Genomic DNA, 20,848 nt, shown 5'->3' with positions numbered 1-20,848 from the left:
GTTGAAAAGTTGAGCTGAAACTCAAGACAAACTCCTTTAAGGACTTTGTAGCGCGATACTGAACATGGTGAGGAAATATTACATGCCAGCCAGGAAGGCCATCAAATCAATTTTCATCTGCACTACACAGGATTAAGGAAAAAAAACGTGTTGTATTACTTTAATACAAATAAAAGGAAGCAAATGGAAAAGTTATCAAACAGATGTATAAAACTTCTCAAGAGAGCTTGTGATTGTTATTTATTTATTTTTGTAATGAGTGCAGTTATTTAGAAAATTCTGAAGAGATTTCTGGGATAAATCAAAATTGGCTGTCATTTTTGTCATAAGATTTCAGAAAGCGAGACTTCCAGTATCTTAAACTTAAGAACACTGAAAAGAAAGTAGTTAAATTATCCTACAAGAGGGGTGCAAAGCCATTTGGAAACTACAACATCCATAGTTTCACATATTCTTAACAAGAAAAAAGAAATTTTAGTCCCAGTAACACAAGGGGAAATTTGACATAGCATCTAGTGCAGTGGTTTTAACTCAAAGCCTAGAGGTTGGGTTATTTACATCTCAGTGTTGTGCACTGTAAGATAGTATGTTTGGGAAAAGTTTGGCATCAACATATTTGCTCACATCTTAAAAGCCCAAGGGCTGAATCTACACTAAAAATTCTATTCTTTTGATCCATATCAGAAATTTGAGTGTTCTTTACACACTCATACTCTTTCTGGGTAACACAAGAAAAGTTTAGTCTGACAGGGTTTGATATAGACATGTTTTAGTGTACCGGTTGTATCATTCTTTCAGTTGACTTTTTGGTTTGATTCATTTGACATTGGATTTTTCATTAAAATCGGTGAAGTAAGAAATGTACTGAATATATGTTCCTAACAGAAAATTGCTGCAGCTATCTAGTAATTTTGGCAGCAGTTAGTAATACTAGCGATGCCGGGCAGAAAGAACATTCAGCAATATTCTAAGACTATCTTCTAGGGCAAAGTGTCTTCTGCACACATCACATTAATATAAGAGTTGGAACAAAGCATTTCTCAATATTTCAAGAATTTTTCATAAGAAATAATTCAAAATACAGCAAAAAATTAGGGATGGGCGAACCATCAAGTGTGAGGATAGCCATGTAAACACCACAGAATTCAGGTGCTTCTTTAGCCCTAATCTGACCTTCCTGAACCTGGAACAGTAGATTGAGAGCTATAAAAACTGCATTTTTCATGGTATTTTGAATTCCCAATCAGAAGAACTCCTAGTTCCAATCCGTAAGTGAGCATGAAAATAAAACAAAACAACAATACCAATACCAAGAAAAATTAACCTAAATTTTCACCCTCTAACAACAGGTTCCTTGTCAGATTAGAGAGCTGGGAGTGTTGTTTGCACCAAGCAGGTTCGCCCAACTCTAAATAAAACATGCTTTTGTGACTAACAGAAGCTTGAGATAGAATGGTAATGGGTTATATTTATTGTACACAGCACCACCCATTCTAAAGGATCCCAAAGCGCTTTACAAGCATTAGAAAGAAGAACCACTTCACTTCCCAGTGAAGTGCAATTGCCTCTGAGGTAAAATGTTGGGACTGACAGTGCAGAATCATACACTATATTTTAGTTGAGGAAATGGAGAATGCCGTAGCCAATTGAAACTATGGGGTGGGTGAGTGGTGGTGGGGAATGTTAGGTAAACAGAACAGTTACAAAAATTGATATTCGGCCAGATGCTTGGTGTTGAGATGACCACTCTATAAAAAAAAGTGCCATGGGATCTTTAATGACCATTAAGTGGTAAGGGCCTGAATCTTAAGTCTCTGAGGATAAAAACATTAGAAAACAATGAAAGATACCTTTGTTGAATACATTTCTGGACAATGATATGTGCCAATTATTCTTCTGTCCTGTAAGTTAATAAAATCAAGACCAGTTTCCTTAGAGATAAGGCAGCTATTATCTTTCATTTAAAATTAAAGCACTCTAGGGTATTAATAGGACAACTAATTAAAGGATACAGGGACCTCTAAGCCAACAACTATTACAAGTACATTCTGGCTTCAGAGGTGCTATTACTGCCTTGCCCTGATACTCAAGGTAACATAACTTTGCGATGTAAATGTATTTTTTCCAACTGGTCACTGTGACCACGGAAGATATGATGATATGAAAATAATTGTTAAAATTATTCTGGGGGAAAAGTAAGTGTAAAAAGTGATTTCAAAAGGAGGTGGAAGAAGGTTAGAAAGATCTCCTGGTGCTGAAAGATTGTTCAACCATAGAACTGGACTCTTTATGGTGAACAGGAGAGCTCAAACTTAAAGGACAAATTCCCAAGGGCAAGGAAGAAAGGGAAGTTGCAAAGATGAAGAAAAAGCAGGAGCCAAGGGCTATGGAGATAAAAAGAAAAAAAGGTGAATGCAGAATTGGAGAAGAAATGACCAAAGCTCAGCAACCATGCAAGAGGATGTGTTTTTGTTTAAAAAGAAAAGTAAAAAAAATAATAAGCTTAAAGGTGGATGAAAAAAATATGTGATATAAATGATATTCACGTATAGGTTCAGGTCAACCAGTGGAAAAGTTGATTCCAGAACCTTGGAAGTGGCCATGAACTTTTTTATGGCCTCAAAGGGAATACAGAGGAAAATGTAGACATGTTACCATTATATATTCTTCCTGCTATCTAGAAACTCCAAAATGATGGCTATCTTGAGGAATTCCTCTTATGCTAATATATTAGTAACTATAAAATACAAGGAAATAGCAACTCAATCATACATGCAGATAGACATATGTACATTAGGAACCCTCCAAGTACGACCACAATTCTGAGACCATTAACATATAGTAAACCAGCACCCAGGTGATAAAGTTATATTGATAGGCCAAACAGTTTACCAGTAGGAGATAAATGTGTATCGATAAATAGAAAATATATAACATTTACTCATTTGCTTTCTCATATTCTGTTCATCAGACAGCAGGACTAAAATTTCCAACTTGAAAAACCTTGAAAAACATAACTATTGTAAATTCTATGGAAATATCCTTTAGTTAGGTAAAGCTGCCATTAATCAATAGTAAATTATAAGTTGAATTAGTGAAGGAGGATAAAAGTAGCTAACCCATTATAAAAATTAACACTGGAGATTAAGGTTCAGTATTTATAGGTCCTGAGAACCAATATTTTTAAGAAATGAAAACACAAATAAATACCCCTTTAGCACCAAAAGCCTAACACACAAGAAAACATTACAGGTCTAGATATATAATTTAATTTGGCAGATATAAAGATCTTAGTATTATACACAGGACAGTTTCCCACCTCTTTGAAGCAGAGCTCTTCTTTGAAAACCACTAGCATTCCATTCCTGACTAGTGTCAATAGCTCTGACAATATTAGGTGCAAGTACAAAATGCACTTTATTTATAATAAGGATCTTTCACCTCATCAATAAGGATTGCCTTATTGATTAGGAACCACTGTTCTCTGGGAATTGCGCTAATTAACATGTGCAAAGTGTCACAGAATCATACGTAGATACATAGTCCTGAATAACCTTGCTGCTAGTTTCACTCTGGAAGAAAAAAGAATCAATGATTTTCAAGTAGCACCTGCTTACAACTGTATAGAAAATTCACTGAGGTAATGTTGTCTAAACTAATAAAGCAGAGATGCGTAACAATTCAAAACATCTGTATATGAAATAATGCCCTTAAGAACATAACAAACACTGCATTTCCACTGTCTATACAAGATGTAAAACTACTGCCAGGACTGTAGTAGCTGTTTATGAAACCACACTAGTATGCATTCAGTCAATTTATGTTATGCACCTAAGATATGAGTCAGGTTGTGAAGTATGCAGTTAGAGGACAGTAAGAATTATGTTGACTCATAATTTCAGGTTACTTTGGTTTCAGATCAAAAAATACAGATAAATTCTGCAAATTCAACAGCGAATTTCTTTTGGTTCTCAAACTTTAAGCCTAAAAATTTAAGCAAGAACTAAGGCCAATTAGATTTTAGGAAAAAAAGAAAAAAAAAGCCTCAGTGAACATGTAAAATCTGGACAGAGCTTTAAATAATTCCCTAATGACTTATAATTCACTTTCTAAGCATCTAGTGTTACTCCCTAACATATGTAATTTCTTGATCATTATCATTACTAACACATCAGTAAATTAGTTGTAAGTACTGCAGAACTCTGGAGAAATGGTTGAAAACATATGCTTCCTTTTGGCACCCATCCATTCAAGATCCTATACTTGAGATATTCCAGAATAGATACTCAAATAAAATGAAAGAATTATCTGTGACTTGGCATTTGATTCAAAATTGTGAAACAGAATGTGTGCACACTATTGCATGGATTGACACATTCTGAACCAAAATCCAGCAAGTCAAATAGGGAAAAGCAGGAGGAAGATTGGGAGAAATGGGAAAACAGCCTGCTGCTGTCCTGTCCTGAACTCAAAGCTCTCGCTAAGATCTTGTAAGACATTGCAAAAACTTCCTTGGTTTTATGATTACTCTTTATTTATCTATTTATTTTTGAGCAAAGCACCTTTCTGATACTTCACTACACATCATCATTTGCCCTCTTTATGAACTTCTTATTTGCCTACGATCTGAATTATTAATTATTATTATATTAATGGATAATGGATTCTTTTTTTTTTCCCAATCAAAAGTGCATTTAATGCAGGATTGCTGTTGGATGATACATTTATAGATGTACTATAAAAGCAAAAACAAAATCTGCTTTAAATAAATGGAATGCACACACACCATTCTGTGTTAATTAAACATGGCATTCAAAGGAGATTGGCTGCAGAAAGCAACCCTCATGCAGTCGACTTGACCTTTATTCATATGTCATGTTGAATATCACTACAGATCACGGAAACGTATCACCTTCTGACTGCTTCTGCACAGTACTGCAGGCTAAAACTGGAACTGCCTCAAATTTCACTGCTGTCATACCCCCCCAGTTCCAACCACACACGAAGAGGCTGGCCGAGCACCCTGTGTGTTGCTGGTTGTTTCATTTGCAGTTATTCCTTGATAATACTAGAATGTAAATTGAGGAGAAAGTCTGAAATTCTATAGTCCATTCCCAATTTTATTACATGCCTTTCAATAAACCAGGTAAGGAATATCCTCCGTGCTTGACTCAAGAGTCAGACCTCACGCAGTTTTATGTGTAGCTTTTATTGTATTATCTTCTTACTCACATATACCAAATGCACCCCTACTGCTTGGGGTATAAGGTATAGTTAGTTCTATGTGATAAAGCCTGATCCTTTCAAGTATCTTGTCACATTGTTATTCCTAACCAGATTTCTATTTACTTGGTACCTTCAGCTAGAAATGAACAAATATCACTGTAAACTGAGAGAACTGAAGGGATTACTACACTAAACCAGAGGGGAAACAAAAGCATCGGCCAGGTCTAAGCTAACGAGCATTGCTTTGAAGATCTATCATTTCAGGCTTACAGACATATTAGTGCATCTTTACACCTTAGTCCAAAACCGGAGGAGAGTTTGCTGTGTACCAAAAGCTATCAAAAGTTGGCCTGCAAAGGTCCATCTGTAGATATCTGTGGATTTACATTGGCTGATGCATGATTTTGTTGGTCTTAAACTATGATAATGCAGTGAAGTCCTCTGAAAATGAAAAACCTGATAACAATTGTGTTATTCTGGCTAAGCTTGGTCAGATTTTATTGTCAAACTGATGCAAGGAGAATCTCAATTAGCAGCTGACGCAAATTGGAGGGGAAGAAAGTTGCCACGTTAAGTGCAGCTGAGGGGCAGGCTAAGCTCTTGCTTGCTCTGTTTTTGCCAGTTCCTTTAGCAATTGTGCTAATTTGGATTAAAAAAAAAAAATGGGTCAGGAAAGCAACAAACAGCAAAGATACCTGTTTGTTTAAATACTCAAATCCCTAAGCCCCACATTCATTCTTCTAGAGAATACTTTTATTGTGATTCAAATCCATTAACATTCTGTTTAAAATAATTTTAAAGTCATATTTAAGTTCCACGTTTTCTACTTGGTACCTGGTTTTCTGAAAGAAAAAGGTCATTAGTTCCCTGATTTCTGTTGGTTGTGACTTGACACTGCGTAACAGCAACACAGTGCAACTTTCAGACGTGCTGACCTAGAATATCTTACGTAACAAAGACTACTGCGTAAAGCATCTTTCTTTTACAAATATAAATATATTCTTTAAAAAGTCACTGTGTCCACAAAAAATATATATAAATTTAGCTAAATATGCAGAAGTTTATGTCAGCTGACATTTAAGACAACTGACAAAATAAATCTATGTAGCTTGCTCTAGAAGTAATGCCTCCTGTTTATTTTCATGGAAACTACAATGGAAACAAAGCATAATAACACCATTTGCTAGACCAAATTCTTAACTACAGAACATTATTTCTTCAACACAGTCACCAGCATTAGCTGTGCATTTTCACCAGAAATGAACAAGAGCCTGCATGCCACACTTGCAAAAACTACAGCAATGGAGGTGACCCACTGTTTCACAGCTGCTATGATGGCATTGTTGCTAGGAACATGTTGTCTATACAGTCCATCGTTCATCACCCCAAGCACATGGAAGTCAGATGGCACCAAATCCAGACTACACGTTGAGTGAATGTGCTCTAAGGTCTTCATTTTGTGGTGTGATAGCCGTGCGTGGCTGCCCAGAACTTGGCTTTTACATTGCTGTTGCCACTGCTGAAATGCACCACCCATCACCTCACTGTGCTCACATCCGCTGTACGGTCTCCATAAACATTCAGCAAGTGTCAATGAATGTCAACAGGTGCCATTTTTTTCCACACAGAGGAATTCAATGACACATCTTTGCTTCATACATACTTCCACGGCAGACACCATTTTGTCAGACTGCCCCTCTGCTGCTATCTGTAGCACAGCAACAAAAAGTAACTGATTATTTGTGGGAAGGTTCAATCTCTACTGCCATCCCACCAACATCTGTCTCTGACATCATGGGCCAACATAATAACATAGGAAGCATTACTTCCTGAGCAGCCCTTCTATACAAACAGTTTATCTGAAGCACTGCAAAATTCACTGACATATTTCCCTTCTTTTCCAGAGGGAAATTTCTTGTATTAATGCTCACAATAACAACAGCATGATTGCAGTGTCAGAGGTAGAATTTTATTTATGTGAATTTTGCCACCATGTATTTCAGGTATATAGCCTGTACACACCTGTAGCATCTCTTTGCTTCAAGGTAGGTTGAAAACTTTGAAGCCTGAATTATTACTGCAATGTAAACATTGCTAAGCCACATTCAGTGATGTACTTACATTATGCAGAAGTCTTCTGTGAAGCAGTAAATTGAATTACTTTGAAAAAATATTACAAATTTTATATAAGAAATGTTAATTTACATTAACCACTTTTCTAAACATAGCTAACCTAACTATAAGGAAAAATATAAATATAAATATAATTTAGAAATAATTTAAACACAGCATGAATAACACAGGTACAAATGAGGAAGATAGGACTTGAAATGGAAGGCAAGATGCAACATATCATTACTTGATTATGCCTCTGTTAGGTTATCTATCTGGAATAAAACAAAACAAGTCCTCTATCCTGTTTCTAGCTAACATTCTGGTAGCCTGGATATTTTTGGACACAGTTGTCCAAAAAAAAAGAGTCATAAGGTGTTCTATACAGAGATGGAACTATAGCCTTTCTTTAAAAACAAAAGCCCTGATGAAGCAATTGATATCAGTTCTTACAGCCACTATGATCCCTCTGATGCCAACACTCTTCCAGTGTCTGCTGCTTTGGAAGAGGATGGTATACAGCTGCTATTCCATTAAAATAAACCCTTGTCAAATGTACAGCTGGCAAGACTGTATGTGTGCTTCTTTACAGTGGAAGAGGACATAAATCAGCTTTGCATTCAGCCAAGCAGGTTTATCGTGGTTTTTTTTTTTTTTTTTTTTTTTTTTTACAATGATAGTTCTGGTTTCCATTAAATTACTAGATAACCATAATGGAGGTTTTCTGATCTATCCAGAATAATGGGTACACAGATATCAATGATATTGAAAAGCATTTTCACCTTACTTACATCTTCACAGAAGTTGATTAATGTAAGCAGTAGTCTGGATCAAATGGGTTGGATGAGCAACAACAGACAACAACAAATCCAAAACACATAACAGTAGCAGGTTAGATGGGAATTTAGTAATGCACAAACGTACACTTGAGAAATTGAGAGTTGATCAAACCATGAGGTCTAAGCAACACACAGAAGAGAAGATGCACCCAACACAGCAGCATGATCATCAAGGCTATCCAAGCCACAATTTCAAGATGGAAACAGATAAGCTAAAATTACTGGCAATGAAAGAAAGAAAGAAAGAAACAAACAAACAAAAAGGAAAAAAAAAAAAGAAAGAAAAAAGAAAAAACACCTTGACTTGGATTCTTAAAGAAACTTACAGGGAATAAATCAAGACAGAGAGAGTTTACCAAGAAGCTTATTGTTTTACCTGTAATAGCAGAAATTAGATATATTAAAATGGCTGTTGTGCAGGCTATACATTTAGATCTTGGCTAAGCTAATCATATCCTTGAAGATGAAACTGAGCTTCAAAAAGGAAAAAACAAGAAGGGTTGTATCACTTGTTTAACAGTTTAGCAGATGGAATCCTTACTATCACCTTTGACACACTGTTGTAAGATAAAAAACAAGACACAGGTGCATGTACAATCATCATCAAGAATACATCCCAGTGAGTGATATTTATGAAGACAGACTATAATTTGGCCCCACGTTTTTAAAAACATATCTGTTCAACATCTGGAAGTACCACAGAGAATATACCACATTACTGCATTGAGCTTTAAGTAGACTTGGCATGAAATGTGCCTACAAAAGATCAAAAGAATGCCAATTACTGTTGACATTTCTACCAAAAATAGAAAAGTCTACAGAAAAAAATTTGTGAATGTCTCAGAATAAATTAAAATACCCATGGATTACACTACACATATTCTACACTATACATATTATACATATTACCCATCCTCCTATGTACACTTTCAGTACTATGCCCTTCAGAACAGAAAAGATACATAAATTAGAAACTATAATAAAGACTTTTGAAGAAATACGGATGGGCTTGGAAAAGAGGTGAGGAAATTACGCAAATGCTAGCTTCAACAACAGAAGGATGTCTAGAGTAAGAAGAAAGCCAGTGTAAGATTACCTTCAAGCAACAGGTAACTGCCTACTTAGAGAGAGAACAACTAGCTTTGACTAAAGCAAAAGATGATGAGAGTTAGAGTAAAGGAATCAACTCCTGAATGTAGCTTGAGAAGTTTCAAGAATGGAATGACTATATACAGAGCCATTTTAACCTGAAGTCACAGGAAAGAAAATTGAACACGTCCAATATGATTTAAAGAGTCTCTGATAGCATACATGCTGGTATTTGAGTCCGAGTTTTCTTTGATTTTATTTCCTTTCAATTTCTCCATTACTTTATTACTTGAGTTTCAGAATGCAAGAAGTAAATCAAGATATACGTCTAATCATAGAACAGCTTGGGTTGGAAGGGACCTCAAGGAGCTCCTAGCTGCAGTCCCCTTCCTATCTCAGGCAGGGCTGCTAACCAATCAATCAGGCACTAGACCAGGTTGCCCAGTGCCCCATCCAACCTGCCCTTGAATACCTTCAGGAATGGCCTCTCTGGGCAGCCTGTATAGATTTGCTGTTGTATAATGTTTACACAGAGATGCTGAATTGCATGTTCTTGAACGTAGTAACAGAGCTGTATAGAAGTTTTCATCCTCTTGTTTTGATGTTTGTTACTCTTTTCTCGCATTGTCCCTGAAGCCACAAGCACATATTCATAATATTCCATTTACTGATACATGAGAAATTTAGGAATATCATGAAAGAATACTCAAACTTCGTAAAATTAGACCTTTGATGTCACATTCTAATCAGAGATAGAGTACTCATTTGGTCCTATTCCTAAGTACTAGAGTTTTCATGGAAACTTTCATCTGAATGAATTTCTACAGCTAAGACGTTTCTGGTTCTCATGCACAAAAATAATTATACAATATTTGGTCCCCTTTCAGAAAGGCAATATTCAGATCCGTTAAATATAAATCTTTTTTTATTGCTGATGGTCAAAGAAGAGCAACTATCAGCTCCTCTCCTCCTCCCCAAAGCAGTCTATGTGCAGTAGGACAAATTTCTACTCCTTTCTCCTCTCCTAGTTGATTATCTATTACTACAGGATTGCAAACTTGATTAGTAGATCAGTGTTACCCACATACTAAAGTAAAACTGCCACAGATTATGAACCATAACAGCCTGGTAACTTAACCTAAAGGCTCAGTTTCAAAAATATAAGTAGTATGAAGTTTTTCCTACTATATTCCCTATTAACTTTGTGAGCTGGTGCATTCCTTCAGTAGACATCCAAATTATTTTACCCTGCTTATTGGATTGGATTAGTACTAGTTAGTGCCTTCCAATCCTAGTTTGTGATAAGTAATTTGCCAATAGACTTTGATATTCTATTCTATGTCTGATAGATCTATCATATGAGTAAGCATGAAGAGAATATCACAAAAAAAAAAACCACACAAAAAACAACAGTGCATAAAAACACACCTCAGCTAGGGGCTCTGTGACACACTGGCACCTATGAACCTTAAACTTCCATGTACATTAGAGGAAAGGTCTAATTAATACAGATCTACTCTTATAAAATTACCTACTGGATTTTTTTAGTTATTAGTTTTGATTGTTTAAAGGGAAACTGATCGTTAAAAATTACATTTGAAAAATGAAAAAATGAATATTTATAATATGAATGATTAATTATAAAATGAAATAATAAAGAGGAAGACTGTTTGGGCTTTAAAACAGTCTTCAAAAAACATTGCAATGTTAAAATAAGAATGAATTATCTATGGTATCAGACCATCAAAATTAATCTAATCATTATGCATTTGTCTCAATTCATTAAAACATTTATCCCAAATTAAAAGAGAAAAATAATTACTGAACAGGTGAGATCTCACACATGAAAATATAATCTTCTATCTTAAAAGACAATAAAATTATATACACTATAAAAACTACGGCTGTTTTACATTATCAGCATGTTGTTTGTGCTTTCATCCTCTGTCCATGGGCACATTATGACAGTGCAGAAATTCTGAACGAACATGAGAAATTCCATCACCAGAGCTGTATGAAACTCATGTTTCCACTCATAAATAATCATTTTCTGATTTTGATTGTTATCATTATTTTTAATTTTGTTTATTCACCCTTGGAGTATAATGTTGAACAAAGAATACAAAGTCTTCCCATTAAAAAAAAAAATAAAAAATGAAGAGAGAGAATTTAACTTTAATTAACTTTCTGATTTTGCATGCGTGTGAAAGTTTACACATTTCACACTGAGTACATTTTAGCATTCAACCCATATCTGCCACAGTGTGAAACTCATCCAAAATTGCCACAGTGAAAAATGACAAGTGCTTTATGGTAAGTGCTTCATTTTCATTAAGCATAATGGACACGTTTTCTAAAGTGTGCATCTTGGCAAATGTCTTTTCTGCCTCAATTCCCCCTCCCCAGGGGACCATTTTCAGATTCAGAATTAAGTGCACAGCAAGTTGATACTTTATTTCTGAGCAGTTTCTCATTTAGTCAACAACATTCTGGGCCATTTTATTTTGAAAATATGCAAACTTTCCAAGCTTTAAACATTTCTGTAGAAACTATTTCTTATCCAGGTCGTTTGAAAGATTTATTAAAATAGCTTAAATTTAAGTTTTATTTCCCACGTTCCATACAGCTCTTTCTAGAATATTAGCTATAGCCATCATTTTGGATTTGTTCCTTTGCAAACAGAACTGTACACTCCACTGAGAAAACATCTCACAGTAAAGCTTATCTGAGCGCATGCTTTAGAAAACAAACATTCAGTTTTCCAGACTAGAGGGCAGCATTCATTGCTGAAGTGGCTAAAAGGACATGACCCTGCAGAAAGCTAAGATCACAATAACCCCACTTTGCTTTCTACCAGAAATTACATTTAAAAGCTCTGTCTGGCAGAAGTGCAAGTCTACTTTAGTCACGGGGCAATGCTAAAACACATATCTGTTTAAATTTACCTTATTGACATCCATTCGCAACTTCTCGTTGTTGGCACTGGCAGCTTTTTCTGCTGCTTTCTTTTGACGCTGAGGTCCCCTGCCAAAGAAGATGTAGTTGACCAAAGCATACTCTAGCAGAGCCATGAAAACGAAGACAAAACATCCCATAAGATACATGTCAATGGCTTTCACGTATGGAATTTTGGGAAGAGTCTCTCGAAGATGAGTGTTAATTGTTGTCATTGTGAGGACAGTTGTGATTCCTGAAAAAAAATTATTAAAAATTAAAGTCTGTTGACTGAACTTATTTTAAATTTTCTAGCATTGTAGTTCAGAATAATCAACTGCCAACAATGGAAAGAATTCTACATTTGGCTTTTTTTTTTTTCCTGGCAGAAGAACAAACAGAAAACCTTGGTCTTCCTTAGTCTTACACTTTTTTGAACAGCGAAGAAAATTACTAGTAGCAAACAGTAGTTGGATTGTACAAGTATGCTTTTAACCAGCTGAACCACAACCGACTGGAACAGCCTCAGTTACAAATTACCAGCCTAGAGTCATTGTATAATGCTTTCCTCCAGCATTTTCAATGCTGTCTGTAGACTACAATTCTTATCATGAAATACTACACAAAAAGGCCTGGCAAAACTTAGACAGCATTCCATAATGTTAAAATGGCAAATTCTCTATTGTCCTTTACAGCAATTTACTTATCTGTATCAGAACAAAATTGGAAAGAATTGATCTGATTTGTACAAAATTTGGCAATAGATATTCATTACCTGTACAACCCAAGTAAAACTTTATTTAATTTATACCCAAAAGAAAAAGCAATTTATATTCTACAATACAGAGCTCTGAACTGCCATGAGCAAAAGCAAACTGAATGCATTCTCTTAACAGAAGAACAAGCAGTAATACAACAACAAAGAACACAGACAATTAGGCTAATTCTGGTTACAATGATTATACAGTTAGCTAATTCAGACATGAAATCACTTTAATTTCTATTTAAATTGGGATGACTTAAACACTGATTCAAATAATACAAAGCTTGCAAGCCAGATCTAACAGATTTATTTTTCAAACCATGCACTATCCCCCATGCCAAAAGCAAGAAAAACCATTCAACTAATGCACACTATGAGAGGTGTAAAAATGCCTACCTAAAGCAACTCTCGCAGCTGAAGCATCGTAATTAATCCAGAAGGAAACCCAGGACAGAATAGTGATCAGAATAGAAGGCATGTAGGTCTGCAGAATGAAGTAACCAATGTTTCTCTTAAGTTTAAAGCTGAGAGACAGCCTTGGGTAGGCACCTAAAAGAGAATATTTGGTATGGCCATAATTTACTTATATAGAGCCTGAAAACATTTTCCTGTCATTCTGGTTTTATTGCTTCCTACAGCAAAGACTACATAGAGAGCTTGAAGACCCTGAATAATCAGCTATAGAGTTTCTAGCAAGAACTGAGATTAATTAATCTTTTATTTGAAGGGTACAAGGAAGCTACTAGGTTCATTTCTGCTGGTAATCCTAGTATTCAAAAATCAACAGCCAAAACACATTTCACAGCATCAAAACATAACAGTGTTTCTTTGCTGACAAGCTGGAGTATGTCTCCTTCAGCGTAAACTTTATTCTAACCTTCTCTCCAGGCATCACAACACTTCCCCTTGGTCACCAACAGCAGAAAAACTGTGGTGTGTGAAGCTCTCATTGAAATAGGTACATGGAGATCATCATGTATCCAAGTCCCATTTCTGCTTGACTTTTGAAGAATCTGGAATACACATTGCTTCTATATTCCCTCCCATAATGATTTCTGTCTATCTCTAAAAAATGATTAAATGCTTTTTTATTTGTTTTGCTTTTTTGTTTTCCTTTTTTTTTTCCTTCCTAATCTAATACCTATCAGCTTTCTTGAGTAAGTAGAGAACACCAAATAGAAATAATTCAACTCATTTGAACGATTCAATGTCATTTCAACTTGTTATGCAGTACCTTCTCAGCCTTCAGAAAGTAGTATGTTTGCTAGCATATAATCAACTACAGATCTTGTGGAAGGACAATATGAAGAATTTTATGATGAAGACAAAATAATTAGCCTAACGCATCCACGGACTTAAAAAAAAAAAAAGTATCTGGAAACAGTGAGAGAAAAGTTCCTACAAGCTGAGCTACTTCTTGTTGGGAGTGAAGGTGCTGAGGTGTGTGTCTTGGTCGGTTTCCACAGAAAACCAGAAGATGTGACTGAGCCTTAACATAACAGTCTGTTGTATTCCTTTCATAGGTTAATGAGGAACACACTGTGAAGCTGTAGTACAATTCGCTTGTTTTAAAATTCAGTTGCTGCTCTGATTTACTCCTGTATCTAAAATTTTCAGATCCTGAACTGCACATTGAGAATTAGACCATTTTTAGTCTTCCCAGTTAACTCCCCTTTTAGCTTCCCATCCACAAACCTGTAGAGAAAACAACATTCTTGGTGATAAGCTTGTAGTCTACAATGGAGAACTGTGGCAGTTCAATCTTTGTGACTCCCGTGACTGCATTATCACCCCCACGCCAGTAAAATTCAATGTCGTCTGTCGTATAGCCATCTATAAAACAGGAGAAAAGTGTTAAAATACATATCAAGTCTCATGTCATAGAAAACAGTCTGGAAAATTCGATCAGAAAATATGTCAAATATATTCCTGACACTCAAATGTGAATGATAGAATAGGTACATATGCACAGACAGGCACAGGCAATTCTGTTTCATTTTGTTGTGGCTGAACCCAGCAGGCAGCGAAGCACCACACAGCTGTTTGCTCACTTCCTTCAAAACAAGACTCACAGGTTGAGATAAAAGCTATTTACTAAGATAGAAAAGGAAAATAGAAGGAAAAATGTGATGATAACTCTCACTCTATATATATGTATGTAAACCTGTAATGCAAATGCTCATCACCTGCCAAGTGATGCTCAGCCAATCCCCAAACAGTGGCCAAGAGAGAAACTCAGTGTAGAGTAGCTCATGATATTTGCTCTGAACACACTGTAGTTCACAACTTCACTGGTTGTATTTCAATGGCTTTAAACTGGAAGAAGGCTGATTTAGATCAGATATTAGAAAGAAATTCTTTACTGTGATGATGGTGAGACACCGGAACAGGTTGCCCAGAGATGTTGTGGATGTCCCCACTCTGGAAGTGCTCAAGGCCAGGCTGGATGGGGCTGTGAGCAACCTAGTCTAGAGGGAGGTGCCCCTGCCTATAGCCAGGGGTTGGAACTGGACTTAAAGCTCCCTTTCAACCGAAACCGTTCTACAGGTCTATGATTTTTTTTTGGCTCATGCTGAGCTGTTGTTCAAATCCATTTAGATTTATTTGTAAAACAAGGTCATTACTTCTTCCCAAGGAGGCATAAATACAATAGAAGACAGCCATAATAACATTAGTGTGGCACTCACAAGATACAACAATAATAGATTCAGAAGTCATTGCTCTTTATGGCAAAAAACAAACAACAACAACAAACACCACAGAAAAAAAGAAACAGAAAGTAGTGTTAGTTTTCCGAGTCAGAAAACACATGCATGAAATCTGAATCTAAGTTCTTTATACAACAGTTGAGCTAACTCACATACTTCAGAGTTGGTACAGAGTACTTGATCAGTGGAGAACATAAATAAATTCACAACAAAACCAGAAAATGTTTTAACCTATTAAAGATCTTTGGTGTTGAAAATTAAAAATAGAAAGATGAGCTCTGAACAACTAGTGAGTATTTTCCTTAGCAACGCTCAGATAAAATGATAAGCAGATTTGAGTTAATTTTACATTCCTACCCATAGACAAAAATTAAAATTACACTAAGCACCATTCAAGAGTATGACTTAATTTTGAGCAGTTTTGCAGATTATGCAGTCTAAGATAACTCAAAATTTATAAAACTTGTACCACATAGTATTAGTTTTTGATAATCCACACAAAACGGGTGCACAGCAGTAGCAGAAGGGCTGCAAGTTTGAAGATGCAAACACGATATTCCATGAAAACACTGAAACAACCATAGAAATCTATTACAAATACAGTAGGTTTTAAAGTATTTTGGTAGTTAAATTCTTACAGAAGTTTGAAGGCAATTCCAGTTTTGTGTACATGTGACTCTTCTATTTTCCATGGGTCTAGCAACAAACCTAAAGCAGTTTGATGGCAGAAAACTGAATTCTGTCTCATTCATATAGGACAGAATTTGAATATATAGTCAGCATCAAGGATTCAAGAGGCAACCCTGATCTTCTTTCAAAGTTGCTAACATTGACAGAAAATAAACTAATGAAAACAGATTTTTAAAACTTTTTTTGTGAAATACATTTTCTTAACCTTTCCATTTACAAAAAAATTACCTCTGTAATTTTTTGTAAATTACTGTAATTCTGTAGGCAACATCAACCAAATTAAAACAAGGACTGTATCTTCTAAATAAGATTCAACAGTGAAGGGAGAAGAAGACCTGCAGTGCAAAACATGATATGCCTTTTATGCATCCAGAACTTCTTAAGAAACAGAGCTTAAATTCACAACAACAAATAGCTTACCTCAGTAGTTACTGATTCATTGCCAGTCATACTTGCTTTTTTGCTTCACCAAGAAAATAAAAACATAATTTGAACTAACAGCTTCATATAATATTTAGCTTCCCGCATCTGTTTGGACAGCATCATAAACAAAATCATCTACATTCTTCTATACTGATTTTTTGTGAAATGAAGAATCTCATAGATGTCAATCTTTGTATTGATTGCACATCACTTGATCAGAGTCTAAAACACGAGAGGTCTGAAAAGGAGCCAAGATTAATGCTATGTCAGCAGGCCTATCCTCTGTATTTAAACAAACAGTAACCATGATTCCACAATCATACTGATGACACTTTGTGATACAAAAAAGTATGCTCAGACATACATTTTTAATTATAAGAACCTACGAGCTTTGAGTTCTCATGAAGAAATCTACAGCATAAAATTGTTGCGTTGACCAAGCGATGCTGTACTCAGAGATAAGAATAGCACGACTTCCAATAACCACACAATGCATTCTTAATTCAGCCAAGAACAGTGAGAACTGATTTGTTCTACAGTATCAGTTACCTAAAAAATTATAATAAAAAAATCATATTAAAGAGTTACCGAGGAGATGGAAATTGTTTTGTTCTCAGGAGAAAATAATGTATTATGATGCTTAGTCATGATTTTCTGAAACTGCCTAATTGTATGGGAGCCTTCCTCCTTATCTTTCATTTCTTCAATTACCCTTGTCCTGTTTCCTCCACAGTCTAAAGACAGCTAAAGACAGTAAATGTTACATTGATAGAACAGTGCAACACTTGAAATTCCCTTCCCTTCCACAGTAGCCTGAAACACTGAGGCGCTTCTAATTATTTAACGTGTTAAGAAACAAATAACTGGTTTCTTGAGTTAACAGACTGTTCCACCCTGCACGCAGCTTGAAAAACTTCATACTTATTCACCCTTAACTTAGGGTGTTCTGTTTTTTATTATTATTTCAATATTTTTGAAATTCAATGAGTCACTTTAAAGAAAAACACAAATCCTTAACTCTTGTGAATTTGTTGGTCATTTTTTCCAAGGCTCACATGGTATGAACAACACATGCAGAATGTGCAGACTTGAAATATATCAGGTTGTCATCATATCTTTTACTTTTCTGGTCACAATTCCATCTTTGGAAAAAAGGTAGATAGCTTTTTGTTTCCTTCTATACTGTTACCTCCTATCTGACAGGTCTCATTCTCAGCCTTCAGTGAAGTAACATAAGAAAACATAACATATAAAAAGCAATAATAAATCGGATGGTGTTGAGCTATAAAAGTAGGTATATATTAGGAAAAATATATACTGAGTTTAGCAATGAATTACATACTTGCATGTATTGTTTTGATCCTGTTGAGTTCTGCTTCTATTATATCTCAAACCTACTAATTCCAATGGCACCTTCCTGATAAAAGACCATTTACTGAATTTGGAGGGATTCATCAGGAAAACAGTTTGAGGCAATTTAATTGTTAAGCTTTACAACTAATAAATCAATCTTTTGTTTTCCTTTCTGATTAAATAAAAGTGATAAAACGAGTTACAGCAGGAAAAAAAACCTGTTGCCTTCATAAAAAGCCTCAATGGTCCTTTATTCTGTTCATTTCTGAACATCTATTCGTAGATCTTTTCTGCCCAACCACTTACACACAGTTTGGTCCTGAATCATATGATCATACCAGGGGTGATGCAGGAAAAAAACTCCAGGATTGAATTTCCAGCATGTAGCCAAAACTTCCAGCTCTCCCCCTCTACCAATAAGGATGAGAAATGTGGTTAGGGTGCTCTCTGTATTCTCTCAGCATTAGTACTAGGTAAATATTGACAATTCCTTGAAATCCTTTGAAAATTCTCACCAAATATTCAAGTTGATGATTCCAATCTATGCTTCTCTGCACTGTTCTGGAAATACGTGCAGAACTCCCTGCTGCTTAATTTTATGCTGAGGTAAATGTTAAGCTGAGGCTTTGATGCTGAATGACAAGACTGGTTAGTGGGCATCAGTAGGAATAGTTTTAGGAAGTCTCTTCAAGCTTTTCATTAAAATACCTCTCTGCCCTTCCAAGAGGGATACATTATCTCTTTCATTTCATAACATGGGGAAGGAGAGAAAAGAATAATATAGTCATCTTCAAATGAATGCTATTGTGAACTGCTGAAGTACTCAAAGATAATTGGATATGAGTCTAGTATCTGCAAAACATCTGCCAGAAAAGAGAAAAGGCCTATTCATGTCTCTAGCGGATGTTTTACAGGTATTAAGGTCCAATTATCTCTGGTTATAATAAACCCCATCTGCAGGTATTTGGAACTCAAAACAGCTCTACTTACAAATTATTTAAAGACGAACCAATTTTAAAAAGTAATAGTCTAGGAAAAAATGATCTATGGCCCTTGACAAGAAAAGCAGAATAAATGAATTTAATATTTCCAAATTGTCAGATAACGTCAGTAACGAAGGAAGTAAAAACAAAGTTCTGCAAGTCATTTTTTGCAAGTGTCTGATTTTAGCAAAAAGCACTGCCTGTTTGATTTTGATTGTAGAAGAGTTGTTGTTTCACCATATATTAAACTGCAGATAGCACTGCTACCAGGACAGAGAAACTGATTGATTGCTTTTTCCTAAATCACTTATATATCATCAGCAGCACAATTTACTTCACATTCAGAAAGTTCAATTTCTCATTTCTGTCATGCATCACACATCGGCAGCCAACCAAATCAATACATTGCCCTGGAAATATGGCACCAATCCTGCGAGAAGCAAAGCGTTCTCAACTCCCATTAACGTGGACAGGGTGTTTATCATTGCCTGTACTTCAGTGCTTTATCATCTGTCATTCCTGGTAGGAGGAAAACAAACAACTGGGAGAATGCAGAATAGAAACCTTTTCATACAGAAACTAGAAAGCACCTATTTTTTTTTCAGTCACCTTAGGAGAAATCAAAATATAGGAATTTTTTAAATACAGACAACCTAAAATGGGAGCTGTAAAATTACTAGCTGAACATGAGATTATTTACACTCAAAGCAGTTATGAGAGACACTGCACTATGTAAAAGAAAAAAAAAAGCCAACTTTTCTAAAAAAATATCTCAGAATTTATCAGCTGGATTCGTTGCCTCACAATGATTTGTTTGTACATAGCACAGCAGGACTGTATTTCAGATTTGATACAGAGATACACAACCATATCTACAAGCAGCATGTACTCTATGTGGGGATTTGAGTGGTCCACATATCAGTATTAATGCTGCAGTCACATATAGAGACTAGAGATGTTTGTTGATTTTAGGGAAAAAAAAATAATAGCAAACATGCAAAACAGTGTAAACATATCCAGAATGTAGATAGGATTCTGAGGCCATGAATTCTTCTCATTCTGTTCTGAACCATCAGCAAATTGTCTGAGCATGTTTGGAACAGCACTGGGGAACAGAAATATTCTTTCAGCATAGGTCCAAGCTACGGAAAACCATTTCAGCATTAACAATGAGACCAAAGGATCCTGTTGGGAACAGTCCTAATCCTAACTCTGTCTGCCCTTCTCTCAGCCATTCTGTGCACTGTCAGCATTCAAAGTCGATGAAGGACAACTTGGTCAGTCCTGTGAGATTTCTGCCCAGCAGGTCTGGAGGCTCAACAAAAGCTGGCACTGCATGGTCTTTCTGATCATCTAAGGTATTTGCCTTCTGGTCAACAACACAAAACATGTTAAAACTCAGCTTATAGCAGGACCTGAAAATAAATATTATTATAAAGCAATCATTTACAAGAACAACATATATGCTGTGGAGAATAATACAACTGTGTTATAATCACTTGTATTATAATTGTTTTTAAAACGTGAAAAACCTATGAACTCATGGGGAGGGGAAGAGGAGGGAATCTCTGCTGTCAACAATTGGATTTTCTTTCCCTAGCATATATATATAGGAAATATTATATATATAAATATATATATATATAGGGAATATATAATATATATAATAAAACAACTGATGGATGACATTATCTGTACCTGACTGTTTCAATTAAGAATAAAAAATAT

The 20,848-nt window shown here is 35.6% G+C and overlaps 1 protein-coding gene across 13 annotated transcripts in view; it reads right to left on the bottom strand.

Moving 5' to 3' along the window:
* Positions 1-20,848, bottom strand: part of GABRB2 (gamma-aminobutyric acid type A receptor beta2 subunit) — a 335,870-nt gene that overhangs the window by 7,996 nt on the left and 307,026 nt on the right. For 8 of the 13 annotated variants that reach the window (XM_046900320.1, XM_040646866.2, XM_046900322.1 and 5 more), the window contains 4 exon segments: positions 14,659-14,796; positions 13,360-13,512; positions 12,212-12,456; positions 1,851-1,901 (listed from right to left, as the gene is read on the bottom strand). In XM_046900320.1, coding sequence (XP_046756276.1) covers positions 1,851-1,901; positions 12,212-12,456; positions 13,360-13,512; positions 14,659-14,796 — 587 coding nt within the window. 13 annotated transcript variants of the gene reach the window in all.

Source organism: Gallus gallus, chromosome 13, assembly GCF_016699485.2.
Source record: "Gallus gallus isolate bGalGal1 chromosome 13, bGalGal1.mat.broiler.GRCg7b, whole genome shotgun sequence".
Classification (NCBI taxonomy): domain Eukaryota; kingdom Metazoa; phylum Chordata; class Aves; order Galliformes; family Phasianidae; genus Gallus; species Gallus gallus.
This window is presented reverse-complemented; position numbering and strand designations above follow the sequence as displayed.